The sequence below is a fragment of the Nestor notabilis genome, unplaced genomic scaffold, assembly GCF_000696875.1.
Source record: "Nestor notabilis isolate BGI_N333 unplaced genomic scaffold, ASM69687v1 scaffold13776, whole genome shotgun sequence".
NCBI classification, from domain to species: Eukaryota; Metazoa; Chordata; class Aves; order Psittaciformes; family Psittacidae; genus Nestor; species Nestor notabilis.
In genome coordinates, this window is record NW_009933385.1 from 13307 (window position 1) to 32372 (window position 19066).

A 19066-nucleotide genomic window follows, 5' to 3' on the forward strand; every position below is an offset into this window, starting at 1 on the left:
CTCTGAGAAAGCATCAAGTGTTGACTGTATTTATTCCCATTGAACCGTCTCCCAGAAACACCTGACCACAATAAATACTAATTCTCTTTGCTTCATTGCATGTCAGAAATCTTATTTTAAAACTACATTAAATACAGTGCTGTAGTGGCTGCTAGGGAAAAGGAGAACAAGAAGGATGTTTCCTGTGTTCCCAATTACTTCCATCTATTGCAGAGATTATTTGACAGAGCGATATGATCAACTCTCTTTCAGCATCCATTTGTATCAAGCCCACAAATGTATGTAGACTTGCCTCCATTAAGAGCTGATAACATCAGTTTCTTGTGAGACAAAAATTCAATCACCGTCCTTATCCAACAAGTTTGTTACAGGATAAGACATCCCAGTTGTTTTTTCTTTCTCTTCCATCAGAAGATAGTTAAAATAGGATCATATTTGCCAAATACAGAGCCTCCTCTATTATTTGCAAACACAAAATAATGATGCCTTTAATAGCATTTTTGTGGCTAATGCAACAGGTTAACAGACAAGATAAACTGTCTATTTCTCAGTCAACAAATAATTCTCAGTTTGTAACTCGTAAATCTGTACCTGTGTTCATCTGAAAACACTTAGCATACTAATTTCTTTAATGAACATATTTAATGAGATGCCTCCAAGGTCCCACCAATACCAAACCTTCCAAAAATCTAGTTTTCAGGTGAACTTTGTGGTTCAAGTTCATCTCCCTCACCAGATTTCCCACTTTTGCAAGACCAATAAAGATGACATTCTTTCAGTAATGCATCTTTTTTTTCTTTTTCAATCTAATACTTCACTGCAAAAAAAGTGTAAGGTACTAACACCAAGTACCTTAGTACCAAGTATCAAGTACCAACAGCTTAGCAAGCTGTTGGCTAAGCATTTCCTTGGAAATTGAGTAAGCTACAAGAACATTTTTGTGTAAGGTAAGATTACCATATGAACAAAGCAAAACCAATAGAACAGAAACAAAACCCCTTAAAATTTCCTTCCAGGGTTATATTGACTCTAGTGGGCAGAGGACAGAGGGCAGCTTCATTGAGAGTAGGGGGCAATTATTTTCATTTCTCTTCTACATTTTCTCTGGAGCTGCTATGGATTTTCAACAGGATGAGAAGTCAAAGGTACGTGACTCAAGCAGATTTTGGACAACTCACCCTCTGAGATAATGAACATATTTAACCTGAAACAGTTTCTTCTATTCACCTCTGATATAGGAGAAAAAGCAGTGGAAAAGTCTCCTGGAGAGCAGCTAGTAGCCCTTTAAGGAGTGAGCTGGGGTCGAGCGCAGCTCTCTGGCCCCCACTCCCAGCGGATGCCTGAGCAGTGCAAACACTGACCTAACCTGATACCCTCTCACTGCTCTACAAGCACCTTTTTACATCAATGCCCTTTCAGTTATGTACTGATCAAACAATACAAGCCCTTATGTACAACAAAGTGCTCTCAGTGTGCCGTGTCAGCACAGGCTAATTTAACAGATTCATTAACACGGGCCTGACACTGAAGAGGCTCTCCTGGCTCCAGGTAGGATTGAGTTTCTGGCCATCTGCACTGAAACAATAGGCTCGGTTAGCTCCGCAATGGAAAGAAAGTACACTAGCAACAGGAGGGGAAGGCATTTTTACAACATCTGCTGCATTTAGCCCTCCAGAGTTTACAGCTCTGACGTGTTGAGGTTAGCTATTCAGGACAGCACGCAGGAACCCAGACGGACGGGGAACAGCCTGAGAGTGCATGTACAGAGTTTCTTTCCCAAAGTCCCCAGACAGCTGTGGCTATGCCCTGCACAATGTCTCCAAGGTGTTCCATTAGTGGGCTGGCTCTCTGCACACACGTGTCCAGAAGAGGGCTTTCTAAATACAATTTTGCTTTTAATCAGGCCATAGTTTAAATAAGTCAAGCCATTGTTGCAGCTTAATGATATTAGTGACTTAAAAGCTGCCCCAAAAGCATGTGGAAGAAAGAAAAAAAAACCAAACACCTGCCACATAAAATACACTAAAATGTGATATTCAGAACTTGGAGGTGTTCTGATCTCTGCATATTTTTGTGATCGAAACAATAGCTTCCAGTAATGAAAGGTATTAATTTGCTGTATTCATTTGAAAAGGTGTTTATAGCCCTGATTTGAGTAGGAAGGATGCATGCCCATGCTCATGCAACCTAACAGCAAGTAGCTAGGCTATGAAATGTTAGGAAGATGGCTGCAGATGGCTTCATCCTTCCCCATTTAAAACCAAAACAAAACAATAAAAAATGCCACATGCCTCTGTTAACTAGAACATACTTTATAAAGGTGGTGCTGAAAACCCATGTTGCTTCCATCCAAAGATATGGGATGATTGAAGAGGCAAAAGTTGGCTATGAATGTGCCTCTATCCCAGGCTACTTTGACATGGCAAGTGTTTCTGAACAGATTTCTGGCATTACCATCTAGACCACATGAACCAAGCTCACAGAAGGAAGCAAACAGTAGGTTTTTTTGCTTGTTGGTTTTGGGATTAGCCACCTAAAACATCTGGGTTCCGCACACAGAAATGATACAGGGGCCAACAGGAAGAAATAAGTAACATACAGGGAATATAATCACTATTTCTCTATCTTTACACTTGTAACTAAATATAACTTCATCAGTATGATTATGATGTGTTAGTAGGTCAATAATTTAGCTTCCCATGTGGCTTTTATTATGATAGCAAGCCAGAACCGAAATTCGGTGCTAGAGAGATCAAAAGGATTCCCACATCTGCTAAGTAGGCGAATCACTTTACAGTTAACCATACAGCAGTCTACACTCCAGGAAGTTTCTTTTTCTCCTCACTTGAGAATGCCAGAATACATAATTTCTGCATAGAAGATGCTGAAGGGAAGCATCATTTGTATTTTTTCCCTTTAAAACAATTAAGCTGTATGAAAAGATGACAAGGCCAACTCATCATTCACAAGCAGACATGCCACCAAGTACATTCTCAGTGGAGACTTGGGGAAAACACATTTGGACTTCAAAGAAAGAGCCAAGTCTGCACTGCAGCACTTGGTAAGACTGCCTGGGAACCAGAAGTCTTCATCAGCAAATGTTAGAAGTTTATCAGACCATCACAGCAAGTAGATCATGGGAAATTCTCTTTGCCTCCAGCTTTGATTCGTTTAGACATGGAAAGAAAAGCTTACGTACCAAAGCTTTGGAAAAAACTGGAATCTTCAGACAGTCACTGTATGAATAATTAAAGATATATTAAAAAGTTATAAGAGGTCTCTAAGAAATGGTTTTGGCTTGAGCAGCCATGGTTATTCTATGCCTGAGTGTAAAGTAACCAACTCCACAACACGTTTTGGCTCCAAAACAGATGTACAATGCGATGTTGCTTGATCATCCTCTTCCTACCTTTTCATAGTGGTAGCATTACCTAAGGGCATCAACTGTAATCATGCTAATACTTGAATTCAAAATGCCATTGCAAATCCACTGTATGCTGTGAACACAAGGCATGTTTAGCATTAATGCACATCAACTCATCCACAAATGCAATAATGCTTGCTTCTAATAATTGAAGAGGCATTTAACATACGAAAAAATAAAAGCATTTAAACACCACCAGCAGATTACAAAGAAATTAGACATGGGTATCAGTTACCATTCATGAAGAGGTGTCACTTACCATAGGTGACAACGGCTTAAGTACTGTCAAGTACTTAATACTTTCAATATTTAAAGGGTGGCTATGAAGAAGACTCTTTTTACAATGAGTCGCGTGGAAAAGATGAGCGTTAACGGGTACAAATAACTCCCAGGGAGATTCTTGTTGGACACCAGAGGAAAATGTTTCACAGTGAGAACAATCGGCCACTGGAATAATCTCCCCACAGAAGTGGTGGACTTCCCAACACTGGACAAGTTTAAGATTTGGCTGGACAGGGTGCTGGGACATCTAGTCTGGGCCAGGCTTTGCCAAGAAAGGTTAGACCAGATAATCCTTGAGGTCCCTTCCAGTCTGGTATTCCACAATTCTACGAAGTAGGGCTCCACAGTTTCTCCTCAAGCATACACAAAGGAGCAAAAGCTGCTCCACACTACCCTACTGGCAGCTAAACTCATTTTTAATGGTGATCAAGGTGGAAAAGCAGAGAGTAGCAGCAAGTGATTTAGGAGGTGAGAGGAAAGGCTGGCTGCTCAAGAACAATCTCCTGACTGTGCTTTGAGACCCCAAAGTGCAGAGCTTCAGCAAACCTTGCTAAAACCACAAAGGCACTGCAAAAGGCAGTGAAGCTTCCTGCATGAAAGATTCAGCATGTAATGTATTTACTACGTTCAGTCTTAATTTTAAACTGAAGTGATAGTAACAAAAAGGACAGTGCATAGTTGTTTGCATATTATTTACTAGACACAAATCCAAAGCCCAGGGAACAAAAAGGTCAGAATAGCAGACAGACAGAATGCTTACAGAGGCCAAGCTGTTCAATAAATCAGATCAATCTCATCCCAAAAGTGTGGACCTTTTTGATATTAATCTTCCATTTTGCAGTGAAGTAAAAAATCTGCACCTATATCAGGAATTTGCATAGTTTTCTCTACTGCTTCAAAGGGATTCAGGTCACATATTTTTATTTCCTTGACATATACAATGGAAGTAGGAAAAAATTCTCCAAAAGATCACAGACTGGCTAGCAAAGCATTCTCTAACATTAACTCAATGTTAACTGAACTGGTAGTGAACTATCAGAACAGAAATCTAATGGAAGTAAACAAGCTGGACTCAGCTGACCCCTAGAGATCAAGTAATTTGAGTTAGCCGTCTCTTCTGATGGAGAGTTCAGGCCAGGGCTCAAAAGGCTGAAAAAAACCATGGAGGAAAGGCTGATTTTCTGTTATACTGAATGAAATTTATACAGCTACTCATTTTTTCAAACTCATGTTTTCTAATCAAACAAATTTCTTTAACCATGGTGAAACAGTGGAGGCTCTCATATTCTGTGCACTGCAAACATGGGACATAGCCTGTAGTGTCACATGGGGTTGTTGTGACCCAGGTGCAGGACCTAGCATTTTGCATTGTTGAGCCTCATACAATTGGTCTCAGCTCATCAATCCAGCCTGTCCAGACCCCTCTGTAGCACCTTTCTACCTTCAGGCAGATCAACATTCCCACCCAACTTGGTGTAGTCTGCAAACTTGGCGATGGTGTGCTCAATCCCCTCATCCAGATCATTGATGAAGATATTGAACAGAACTGGCCCCAGCACTGAGCCCTGGGAAACACCACGTGTGACCAGCCATCAACAGGCTTTAACTCCATTCACCACCACTCTTTGGGCATGGCCACATAGTTTTTTACCCAGCAAAGAGTATACCCAGCACAGAGATACAAACCTAATGACTTGATTACAGTGTGCACACATAGGAGTACGCTTTCCTGCTGGAATATGCTCTGCCCTCTGAACCAATGTGTCTTGCTCATTTAGCTGAGGTGCTGTTGCAGGTTTTTCACTCGGGGCAGCTGTGCCAGGCAATTTAACACTGTTTGATGTCCATCCACTGGCAGGAGCTGGGGAAAGAAGACCGTCTTTCAGTATCAAGTAAATTATCTTGTAATACAAGCAACCAGCAACATTTGTCTAACATCTTTGTCCAGTGTATACCTGCCTACTTAAAGGAACTAACTAAAAAGCAGTTCCCCCCCCCTCCAAGTAAGTCCTAACCTACTTTATGAAATGTCTGTGAAAAAACACAGACTGGTTTTGGCTAACTTGTAGAAGCACTGGACAAATTTCAACACACTAAAGAAGTTATGCAAAAGAATATAGAACCCGTGAAGGCACTATTTTGCTTTAGATACAAAAGCTGAAGCCAAGATTATCAGTGTATGAACAGAGACAGGAGAATATGACATACATACTCAAAGCACTTTACAGTAGACGCAATAGATCATATGTCATTACTAACAGATCAAACAAAAGTACACATTCAATATAACATGTACAGGAACTTAAAATGCAGTACTGTATAAGGAAAACATATTTCTAAAGAGAATCTAAACACCAGTCTAGATCACTAGATACTGCCATTCTGAAGCACTCCAAAGGCCACGTTCACATCCTCTTCATAAAAGTTATGACTCAAGTAAAAACCTGGCTTTTCAGAAATGTATACATGCACAGACTTCCATTCGTGCTCAGGTTTTTAGAACTGTAGAATAGTCACAAGCTTTTATGGAGTACGAAAAATGCGTTTATGCAAATAAAAGGCACAGATGATACTGTTGCCAGGGGTAATGAAGAAACAGTCCTCTGCTTTTTCTTCTCCTCTATTGATATATGTACCTTGGTAACGTACAAGCTACAGCAACACAGTTTTATGAGAGTAGTTATTCCTGTGGAGTTTTTTAGAATGCTACAAGAATTTTAGCATTCTTTTTCAAGTATGCTAAAATCCCCTCAACATTTCCATAACCTTTTGTTTGTAACCACAGGCAAGAGAAACCGTGTTTACTCTGTGTCCTGACATTAGTGCAGCCATACTAAACCTTGTAAACCAAAAAGTGACATTAAGATCCAAGTGGAAATTCAGAGAAAAAACCAAGCAATGAGAGATACTGGACAGCACAGGATGGTGCTTCTGTTGCAACGATGCAGCTCTTCAAAACAAGGTCAAGGCATTCAGTATGTATTCAGCGCTCAGTAGCTTTGCAAAAAAAAAAAAAAAATAGTCTGTGTGAGGCTGTTAATCTTTCTGTTAGTTTTCCTCTTTCATCTTTCATAGCATCTTTCAGGGAAAAGATGAAAAATTGTTTATCATTATCTCCCTTTATTTAATGCTGATAAACCTCCACCCTACAGAAAAGTTGCAAATACCTTTGAGGTGAAACACTGCCTTCCCTGCTCAAACGGAAGTGGCATACTAATTCACAGAGAAGATAAATGTAAGCAACAGTAAATACACAGAAAATTCTATAGAAATGCCAATCCTTTGCTATTTAGACAAGTAAGATAGCCCCATACTACACATTTTAGTCAAAACAATACAGTGAACTTTACTTAACAAAACCCCCCTTTACTCATGCACGTTTGTAGGCTAAGGCAACACAGCTGGAAAAGAAATCTTTTTAATACCAATATTTTTGTTCTATAATTGTGTGTGGTATTAATCCACTGATATGGGCTCAACACACTGCTTTTGCTTACTCTTTCTCTGTATGAAGCAGCAATATAGTCATAAACTTTTTTTTGTCTAACTGGTTGGTTCATCAAATTTTCTCCAATCAGGTCATTTCAAAAGTGACATTTTTGGATCCTTTTCAGTATCTCAAGTAGCAAAAAGTATACCAGCTCATCAGGGGAGTGGCTGCTGAGGTTTTGGTGGTGTTTTGGTTTTGGGTTTTTTTAAGGGGGGGAAGTGTTGTTTTGTTTGTGGTTGTTGTGTTTTTTCTTTTTTTTTTTTTTTTAATACAAGACTATTTATTATATTTGAAATATAATTAATTTATGTGCAATATTTAAAAAAAATAAAATATCTCTATTCTAGAAGCATTCAGCATTCCTGAGGAGAAAGCACCTAGGAATGTGTTAGCATTTGATCTTTAACAAGTCACTCTGCTACTGTAGTTCATTTCAGAGTATAAATTCCTGCTAAACTGAAAACACAGGAACAGATAAAAATGGAAAAGGTGGCAGAAAGGCTTTGAAGACCCGAACAAAAGTGGTTTTGATTAATTGCACTTTCCTTCTCTGTCATCACATATGGTTTTCTAATTCTCAGGTCCCATTTCATGAGAAGACAAAAATCCACACTAAAACTAAATCTGTTTGAAGACTGCTTTTGCCATAAATCAAACTGCAGTCCAGCTTCTAGTATATCGCTAATTTCTGTTTATCTGCTGAATCCCGAAGCCCATTCAGACACATCAGTAAGCTCGTTTGCACTGTGAAGTTAAAAAAAGACCTTCTGCTTGCTTAAAGTAAGCACACACACACAAAAAGAAGTACCAACATCACAATTGTTCCCTTTACTTTGGTCTCATTACAGCTTTCATTAATGCTGTTTTTATGAATGATGCTTTTCTGAACACTACCCAACTTTAAAGTTACTACTGGCCAGGAGCAGAATTTTCTACATAAACTTTCTCTACAGAGCTGCTAGACAGATCAGTCATTTCTGAGTTATTCAAAGCACTAAAAAGGAAAGAAGGAGATGGTCCATCAGTTTGGGAAATAACTTTGGTCTACTAATGACCCTATGTTAAAACAAGTATGCTCTTTTAAGCGAACCATAATATAAACCACACAAATTAGTACTGTGTTAAGCAAGGGCTGTGGCCTAAGCAAGAACAAGCTGGGCTTTTGACAATGAGAAACAGTGAAGGCAAAAAGACCCACTCTGCTTCCATTGAATTGGTGAACTTAAGTTCAATGCCTAGATCTTCAGCAGATGCAGGACTCCCATGCCATCACAGGCAGGATGTAAACAGAATAAGGGGAATAACAAATAAGCCCTAGGCTTTCAGATACTTCTATATTTGTCAGAATATTTTTGGATACCAGACAAAGGCTAAGTTGTAAAGGGCTTTTTGACTGTCATTTGCAAATTTATGTCACTATTTGGTCTACTATCATCTAATAATAGAATGATTGAATCAACTAGGTTGGAAAAGACCCTCAAGATCCTCAAATCCAAATGTTATGTCAGGACTGACAAGTCTACCACTAAACCAAGTCACCAAGGGCCTCATCTACATGGTTTTTAAACACTTCAGGGACGGTGATTCCAGCACTTCCCTGGACAGCCTGTTCCAATGCCTGATCACCCTTTCAGTGAAGAAATTTTTCCTAATATCCAATCTCAATCTTCCTGTTGCACAGCTTGAGGCCATTACCTTTTGTTCTATCACTTGTTATTTGGGAGAAGAGACCAGCCACGGATCATTAGAAGAGACCAGATCATTCTATAATGGGAACAGTATCTAACTGATCATTTCAGATGCCATCAGCAGCTGGGAACTGAGACAGAAAAGGTTGCTTTTGGCTCAAAAATCCTTGAAAAGCAAGACTTTAAAGAATTTTATTAAACGCTCTCTTGTTCCATCTCTTGAGGCCAGTGTCAAGCCAGGAAGCTCCCTGCCCATGCTCACAATTTGTCCCCACAGCAAAACATACCCCTTTTCTCTCAAGGGATATTTTTCTCTTTGGTGATATTCACATGAAGACCTTACTGGTCTTGCACAGTATTATTCCCCTCTATTCCTGTTCTGAAGTGGACTCAAGTTTCTTTCAGTTCAGATTTTTCATCTTAAAGGAGTCAGTCTGCTTCCACTGCCTTTAGATCCATATTCTTATTAAAGAAAATACACCAGTGAAGTACACTAACAGCTATTTCACCACATTTAATACATGGCTTTCTTTGTAAAGCTTCAGCAGTTGCTCTGCTAGACTTTTTTTTCACCATAGATCATTCTCCCTTTCTCACCGGTTGATTTGCTTCAGTCTTTTATCTTCCTCATTCCCATCCAAACACCAGCTGGAGGACAGCTTTTATTGCCCACTTATGTCTTTCCATAGACTACAAACATGCCGTTAACACTCTAGTGATTTTACCAAAGGTTCATTACTTCCAATGCAACCCATGGAGAAGTTTTTGTTTGTGATGGCATTTAGGGTTTTTGTTCTGTCGGTTTGGTTTTTGTACTTTAAAAGACCCCACTAGTAGTTCCCTACTTAAAATCTGTATGAATTCTAAGTATTCTTTTCCAACAATAGTCCACCACTTGTACCTACAGAATTTCATATATTCTTGTTTAGAATGAACGCTGATGTTTCCCAAATATCCCTTTGATTTTAACAGCAAGTTTAGCACTCCTGTACTGGACAAGATGATTTTTTCTGCAAGCAGAGAGGAAGGGGACATTCTCCTCCTCTCCTTTCTCCTCCCTATTCCCTTGGAAACCTTTCAGATTGAAAAACAACCACGTGATTTAAAGAAAAATATCAGGCCTGGAAAAATTATGCAGGTGTTTTTTCCTTGCAATGAGAGGCTTTTACCAGGGCATACCAGTAATAATAAGGTAGGTACATGTTATTACACTCAATCTAAGCAAAGACCTCTCAACTCTTGGCAATCAGTCTGAGCTCTCCTGTGGTTTGTGTTTTAGACTTTTCTTTTTACATTCTACATATACGATTTTGGATCTCACCAGCAGCTCTGTTCTCAAAGAGTGCTGGGGGGAGTGCCTTGGTACCCATGGTCTGGAGGGGTGCACATACATTTTTAATTGAAAATGATGACTGCGTGGAGATGGAAAAGGAAACCACTCCAGCTGCCTTACGACATAATCTCACAAACACATATTTTCTGGGCACCACCCTTGTTGCTTGAAACGGGACAGAGCACAGCAACTTTTGTGAGCACTCTATAGAATTACAAATTATGATAATTAAATACAATAAATAAATAATTTGTAAGAATTATACACCCCATCAGGAGCTATTCCACCCTGAGTGCCAAAGACATTTGCGTTCTCCACAAGTCATGAACAGATCTTAGTGGACAAACTTCAGAGGTTTTCAGGCTTCACTTCACCTTCGCACTCCTTAGTTAAACCTTCTAAAGCACTGTTGATTTGCTCTTGTGTATTGTCATAGCTGGCTTTTCTAAAACAGAAAACATTCTGTACCTGACTATTAACTTTCTACTTTATTAGGTTTAAGTTAAGCAAACCCTCAGTGTTTGCTTTCACTAAACTCCTTGGTATGGCTAGTTTAATATTTAACGAAGTTTTAGGCAAGGTAAAGAACTGCCTTTTTTTCTTTTTCAAAAATCCCAGTGTGACTTTGCCCTCATGAAACTAACAATAGGCTGTTCCATCGCTGAGCACATGGATAACTGCAAACACTGGCGAAAGGTTTGGAAGACAAAGGGAGAAAGGTGGATATGCAGTGGTGCCAAAGTCACTTTGACAGAGGTTCTCCGGTGCGTAGCAACAATGTAACAGCCTGAACTGTTTAACACTCACTTAAACATAACATCAGACTTCATGTAATATCTATAAATAACAATGCTACTTTAAGCGATGGGAATGCCAGAACTTCATTTTAAAGTGCTCTAACTCTGTGATTTATACACTGCTATCAAACTACTGTATTATAAATGGAAAATATAAAGCTTCATACATCCAATTTTCTGACTTTTCTTAATATATCTGTACAGTAAGAAATCTTCCTGTTCCTTCCCTCCAAACCAAACAGATGGCCGGATGAAGCAACGTGTCTGAAAAGCTTGGCTGTCAGCTTGTTACATTAGCTGTATGTAACACCCCATCCACTCCCAGGCCCGTATGAAATCGCACAAGTTCAATGGAGAAAGCTACAGGACAAACAAGAGGGAAGGAAAAAAATCCCAAAACCACGAAATCCACCCCCACCCCCCAAACTACTGTGTTCAGCAGTTTTCCTTTTGTTTCTTACAGAGTTTTGGAAGTGCAGTCAGAGCTAAACCCCCGCCGCTGATTAAAAGCAGAACAGGAAGGATTAAACCATTATCATGTCTTTAAATGCTGACGAAGGCTGGTATGTGCCCCGTGGAAAATCACAACAGGTGCCACCCGGACCCAATTTCAACAACCCCTGCAACTGGAGGGGCTAGTTCCTGTGGTAGCAATCAGCCTTTCAACTGGAGAGGCTCCGGCTGAATTAGTTGTAAAGCATCTTAATTAAAATAAGTATGGTGGTTTTGGCTCGCTCAGCCAGTCTCTGTGTGATTTGTTACATCACATACCATCACAAATTTGGCACAACTGGAGTTGCTTTTACCGAAAATGTGCCTTGAGGAGAAAGAGAAAACGAAGACCTGTACAATAGCATTTCATTTCTCTGGAGTGAGGATTTAGAAACCCATTTGGTAGCATTCTGCAGATAGCATTTTGCCTCCCTTGCTTTTAGCTCCTGTCCTGACCGTGACAGCTTGACTATGCCTGTGGAGAGCATGACTGCCCAGTCCTGTTCACATGCAGATTATCTGCCAGTTTCACGGAGCTGATGTTTAACATTGAATACTGATAAGAATGCATTTACCAGAGGAATTTTGACTTTTCATTTGTTGAACAAGTATTAGGCATAATTCTTGGATGTCTTACACCTGTACACCTGAACAGGACACATCACTCCTCTGAGCTGCCACTAGTGAATGGAGGGGAAATGATCTGGCAAGTCAGTCCATAGCAACAGGCTAGTTGCTCTTTAACAAATCAAAGATGATGAGCATCTGATTTTGAAAGTAAGTGAATGTTCCCACTCAATGAGTGTGAAATAACCACAGAGAAAAATAATCTCTTCACCTCTGTTCAAATAACTAGAGAAGGGAATATGCATCTGATTTATGTAAGCAATTAGTTTAAGTACACAGCTTGGTGCAATAGCATATCAATTCAGCAACATCAAACCATATGGAAATTGTCTAAGGTCATATTTGTAACAGAAAGCTGAGTTTCTGTTCAGCAGATCCTGTAGCGAGGTAACCAGGTCATTCAGCCTCCAACAACTAGGTGGTCCATTTTTGCATCATTACTATTTACTTCTTGAATATAAACATTTAACTTTTAGACACATAATTATTTTTTCACCATGCCTGCAGGAGTTAGTTACAGTTTCATACTACCGTCAAATTAAGGCTGACATTTATAAATTACTCTGGTTTCACAATGGGTTTTGCTTGGCTAAGTGACTTCACATTACTTAACTTGTAAGAATAAATTATTGTGGTTTGCTGTCACATAATGATATAATCACTTATATTAGATGAAAAATTAATAACAGTTCATATACCAGGACCAGGCAGCTTTTCTGTTTTGACCTGTCAATCATACCACTTTTATGGACAAAGCTTACTGTTTCTATGAATGGTGACTGCATCATGGAGGAGCAATCTTTAACAATCTTTTTCAATGAAAAATACTGGAACTCTTAATATTTTGGGACTGTGTCTAGCAGAGTCCTTACCAACAATATAAGTATTTGCCTTAATAACTTGTTACTCCAGTTTCTTCCCCAAGATTAGACCATGGTCCTCAATGGGCATATAGCTCCTTTAACCCCCTATAATCATTAACTCTGCCTTTAATTTCCTGTTCTACAAAGGAAAAAAACTGGGATGAAAGGACCCTAAAAAAAAAAAATTGGAGGTTATGGACAAGGTGATGCTGACACAATAGTTCAGTTGCCTTTTCCATGCAAAAGTATCCCCAAGGCTGATGGGCCATCAACTTAACTTACAGGGGGACAGAGATAGGGGCTGGGGTAATTAAAAATGAAACACAGAAAATCAAAGGTGACCAGAACAGAAAGTGCTGCAGTCCATCCTTTATAGATCTTGAGCAAAACATCTTGCAATAGCGCAATAAATCTCAGTGCCTTCTTCCCTCTCCCCAGCTTCATACTGTTTGCTCTGATGGCCAACCTCCTCCACCTGATACAGTCTGGATTTTTACCCCATTTTTCTTAGCAAACCTCTACAGAATAAGTGGCAAGGAAGAAGACAAAGACCCAAACTGTCAGTATATGTAGAACAGGATGTCAAATCACACCTTACGAGCAGGCTTATATTTTCTTCTGCTTTTAAACTACTAATATTGTTGAGGGAAGAGAATATAGGAAAAAAAAATGCTGCAAAACAGTATACTAAGGATAACTACAGAGATGGTAAACGCAAGTATACCAAACACATGAAAACAACTGCAAGGAAAGAGCAGAATTTCTATGCTTACAGTCAGCTTCCAAGCGTGTTCCCTTTGCTGAAGGGAGCATGTGCTTAACACATGTGCTGTCTTGGGATTAGGCAACTGACAGTTGTGGGTATTGCAGAATATGCTGACATTCCTGAGCAGCTCTACTGGAAGGGGGTTATATATCCCAGTGGTATCAGGCTGAGAGAAACCCTGGGAATAAGGAAACTGACACATGCAAGTAACTGTTCACTTAAAACAGCAAGCTTCAGACACTTCTAACACAAACCCTCCCCATCCCATCTTTGTAACTCAGCTGGCTATGCCGAGGGGGAGCAAAGGTCATCAATTACAATAAGCCCCCCTCTCCAAGGAGCAAACCAGCTTTTCTGGTCACCAGCTGTAGCAGCTCACCATGAGATGCCCATGATCCCAACAGACCCCCAGGAGTGAAGCAGGATGGAGAAGGGTGCAGTGCTGTGCCTGGGACCCACCCTCTCTGGTCCCACTGCACCAGCAGCTCCCCTGCCAACAACAGCGTTTGAAGATGCCAGGAAAAGGGAGACGTTTTTGTGTGAGAATGCAACACTGGAAGTCCTGACCGCTTCTGACCACTACAGATCCTGCTGCGCTTTCTGCAAGAACCGTCCGTCTCCTGGCCAAACTCCAGTTTGTGTAACTGCATTTACAGGGCAATTATACTTTCTTGAATTGTCCCAGCAGTTTCAATTTGCCACGGTGCTATTCACTTCCTTTCAAGATGCCGGGGAGTATTACAGTGTGCTGACAAGCAGCTGTTACATTTCACCCAAGAAGTGTCTGCATAGCAGTGGCAGGTGAACACCATTCCTGTGTGTGCATTGTGTGGTTGCACATGGTACCAGGACTGGAAAAAGCTTTAGGGTTCCTTGGGGGTGTGCTATGCTACATAAGCAGAGGGTAATAGCTATCATATAGTAGAATAAGTCGCTGTGATGTAGCTGGGATGTTCTGGGTAGGTTTTTTTTAAATTGGATATAATCTGGTAAAAAGCTTTTCCCTTTGGTGGGTGGACAGAGCATCATGAGCTATGATGCTGAAGTGAAGTGAGAACTGTTATAACTTCTAGGCTGTACACTTAACACACAGTAACAGCCACAATATGACTTTTTTCAACAGTTACAAAAATCAACAATACAGACAAGAGAGGCTGATAGCAAATGCGCTATTTGGAAACCACTGTCCAGGCAGATGGCGCTGCTGCACTGGGTGTGCTCCTCACCTGCTTCCCATCTTCAACTCCTCACGCATCCTATGTGACAAAGATCAGACTTTTTTCATTCATTTGTTTGACAAGCCAGGCTTTTATCCTGCTTTTTATCACCTTCTTACCCATGCCTTAAAAAACAAACGAAAGGCAGTCACCCCTCATTCCCTCTACCAAACCACTCAGGAATCCTGTAAGACCAGGATTCTATTCCAGAGAATAAAACCTCTGTTACCTTCACAGTGGGTGACTAGGGTAGTATATTTGTGGGTAGCCTATGAATGCAGCAGCAGAGGAGGATAGTTCAGCTCTAAGGGTGCTATCACTGCGGGATCTCTTCGATCACAACTGACTTCTCTACAGAGAAACCCAGTACTTGAAGCACCCCAGGCTATCTCAGCTAGTTATTTCAGACCATCTTTTACCCCCACACCATTTTCTTGCTAGGCCATGAAATAGAGATGTTCAGTTCCAGCAAAAACCCTCTGACACTTTTAGGCATCTCTGAACAATCTCAAAAACCCAACCAAAACCACCCAAAACCAAACCAAGAAAACATGCTACTTTTAATAAAAAAACCCCAACTGTAAGGGTATTCTCCAGTGCCCTAGCAAGAACGGGAGATTCCAGCTAATAAATGAAAAGATGCTGTCTGACCAAATGACTTATCTGTGTAGTTAGACATCTTAATAAATGAAATCACTGGTAATATTCATGCCACGCCATCAAACAGCAGATACCAGCTTCCCCAGACACACAAAAAAATCCTGCGACATGACTGCTTTGCTATGGAAACAACTTGGTGTTACATACAATATTCATTAGAAGGGTGAGCGCTATTAGAGCTACAAAACTGCACTACAAATAAGCATGCTATTAATAGCATGCTGATACACATATTTACATGAGATTATGTTTTCCTTCTAATTATTTCCTAAGCTAGACTTCAACTATGAAATCTTGGGGGGTTTGTTTAAAATTTTGTCAGGCCTAAGACCTACGAAGCCAAATTTTGTTTGCCTTGTGAAGCACAGGCAATTTTACTTTAAAGAAAACTTTATGCTCACAGACTGCAAACAAACAGCAGAATTAATGACTGAAGCCCAAACATGCCCTGAAACAGTTCTAGTCTTTCTTTTTCTTCAACATCTGACTAATTTTGTCAAAACACTCAACTATTGAAACAGTTTTACCTGTCGGACTGCTGGGGTCAGCCATCCTGAGTAAACTCAGGTACAGCAAAACCTTGGATGTTTTTATTTTTGTAAAATACAGGCCTGACAAACAGACGCCGAGTCCATCTCTGCTGTAACCATGCTCACGTCTCTCCTACCTTCTAGTTTTGCGTTACCGACCTCTTGAATGACATGGGTAATGCATGGCAGATTAAACCCGAGGTGAGCTTAGGGCAGGTTTCCAGGGCAGACCTGTAGTGAAACCTGTCAGATAACCTCTGGACAAGCCTCTGGCACCTTGGCAACTGTCGGAATTTTAATCAAGTTACAAAACATTTCCTTTCAACTCAGAAATCAGGCTAGCAGGCACACTAGGTATGTCATTTCTCTACTCATTTGCAGAGTCTGCTGTAAGATGAAGGTGCCTTCGGACTGGTGAAGTCAGATAATGCAAAAGATGAGCAAAACCCAAGACTATTTTGACATCTCCAAATAGTCTGTTCTTTCTCACTGTTTCAGCAAGCAGCTCGTCACAGGGGACCAGCTTCCTGGGGCAGTACGCGACTCCTCACACTCCTGAAATGCAAATGCTAACGGAGCTCCTCCGGCATCCATGGCATCCTATCTTCTCCTGCCCCTGTTAATTGCTGGGGACTGCCATTCTCAGTGCTGCATTTTCCTCCCTGTACTTTCCCATTTTAGGAAACTTTGAGTTTTCAATGCCTCTTTCTCCTACAGTTTTTATCTCTGGCTCTGCAATATTTTTGGAGGAGGTAATGACTTTGCTCCTTTGGAAGTTAATCAGTGCATATCAGGACCCTACAGCAAGGCAGGACAGAGCTGGTATCCTCACAACCACTGCCTTTCACTAGCTTCTCTACCAGTATGAATTTTCTAAGTTTGTTGGTAAGCTGTTCTGGAACATTAAAACCAGAAATTCTCTGGCTGGCTTTCGCCTCCCCACCTACGTACTTGGTACCTCTTTGTGAAGAGATTTTAACATTATCCAAGAGCATGGGCACAGATTTTCAGAGAAGTATGGAATCAAGTGTAATTTAATTAATCCTTCTAAATCTTTCTCCTTTGTGTATGCGTCACTTAAAAAGTCTATTTCAAACATTAGACTCGTATTAATACCAAGGCATGCTAGTAGGTTTTAGCAACAAAACACCTACAAACATACTGAAAATGGCTGTAGTACTATAAAACCCCAAGATGACAGGTGATTTCTGTGCAAGTGAAATAAAATTATCACTTGGTAAGACAGAGAATTATGTCAAACATGGAGCACACTCAGTCACTTACAAAAATTCAAGATTATTATTTCCACAAACATCTGCCTTAAGTACACATACTATGAAAAATGTAACACTAAAAAAGTTCAGTTTTTTTCCTCTAATGATAGCTAACTCAAAGAAGTAAAACAATGCTAGAATTAAACCGATCTAAACTTAAATATATCTTTACTATGACCTTAAGAATATACTCGGTATTTGACAGGCAAGTATAGAAATGACAGTGTATTGCCATCTTGAGGCTTGCTAGCAGAACTGCATGTCCAAATACATACTTTGTTACCAAGCACAACGGTAATTGAGCCAGATGTGCCAAAGCCATTATAAAACACACAGCATTAACACCATATGTTTTATATTTATTTCTAAGCCAGGGCCTCTGCAGTTCCTTTTCTGGATTGGATATACTTTTAACGACAGAAACCCCTTAACAGTAGAACTAAAAAAAGTCGGGAAGAGAATCAAGAATATTCATCTCATTCTTACAAGAACGACAGTTAAAGCTTAATTAGTAATACAAATTTCCCAGATCCTTTGAAATTCATGAAGGAAACTGCATGCTTTCCGGACATTCTGGTGTGGGTTTAAAGGGACAAGAATCACCAAGCTACACTCAAAGGCTGTAGCTATGTACATTGTCCTCGCAAGAACCCACCTTTAAACAAATCTCCGTATCACAAACCTATGCAATGCTCTGGCACTCTGGTCAAACAAACCCTACAAATATCAGATACATAACCAGTCTAATGGCTTTGGCTTTGTTTTCTTTTGGGTTTTTTGTTTGTTTGTTTTTTGCTTGGTCGGTTTGCTGTTTGTTTTGATTTTTTGTAATTAACATCTACTTCAGAAAAGATCACTTGGAAAACGTGTCTGTTGATATTCCCACCCCTGAAACAACATAGGATTTAAGGTCACCTGGGAATTGCCAAGTTGAAACTGAGGAGTGTATGCATGTGTATATATCTATATATATTTGACTGTTATATATGCTTTCAATAGAGGTCAGGGACATCTGATTTTGCTTCTTTTTGAAACTAATTACATCTATGAGGTAACTTACAAAGGGCTAGTGGTTACTAAACCCGCTAAATTTGTTTTTCTTCTCCTCTCTCCTAAACAAGCTGGCCTGTACTCAAAACACACAAACAGCCATTTGAAGGCTGTTGCTTTTACACCCAAGGTGAAGTATGTTTTCCTGAGCTATCCAGTGCTCTTTAAGTGAACAAGAAAAAAGCCTCCTAGAAATTTACCTGCTTGGTTTGCAGGCTGCCAGCCTGAGTACTTGGCAGCACCTGGGGGTCCTGTTGGCTTGAGGCTGGCAGCAGATGTGGTGCTGGCGGGAGCAGGTCTTGTGTCCACGTTTTCTTGGTGGGCAGGCATGTTCCTTGATGAGGAGGCTGTAAAAGCAGCAGGCTGGGCTGCCTCCAGGGAATCACTGTTCAGAAATGAGCAGGAGAAAATAAAATGCATTTCCTACCAGACCAAGAGAATATGTGAATAAGAGATGAAGAGTGACACCCCGGCACCCTGGAGCAACAGAGATGCACTTACTACTCTGCCATCACCAATGCTGGGGTGATCACCCCAGGACAATGCTGGGGAAGTGCATTCTCACTCTTCACC

At 40.3% G+C, this 19066-nt stretch overlaps 1 protein-coding gene across 1 annotated transcript in view; it reads right to left on the bottom strand.

The window, feature by feature from the left end:
- LOC104407547 (PDZ and LIM domain protein 5-like) overlaps window positions 1-18878 on the bottom strand; it is a gene marked incomplete at its 5' end in the record, with an annotated part of 25075 nt that extends 6197 nt beyond the window's left edge. The window contains 2 exons of the mRNA XM_010016862.1: window positions 5393-5567; window positions 18694-18878. Coding sequence (XP_010015164.1) covers window positions 5393-5567; window positions 18694-18878 — 360 coding nt within the window. The remainder of the gene's footprint in view (window positions 1-5392; window positions 5568-18693) is intronic.
- Between the last annotated feature and the right edge of the window lie 188 nt (window positions 18879-19066).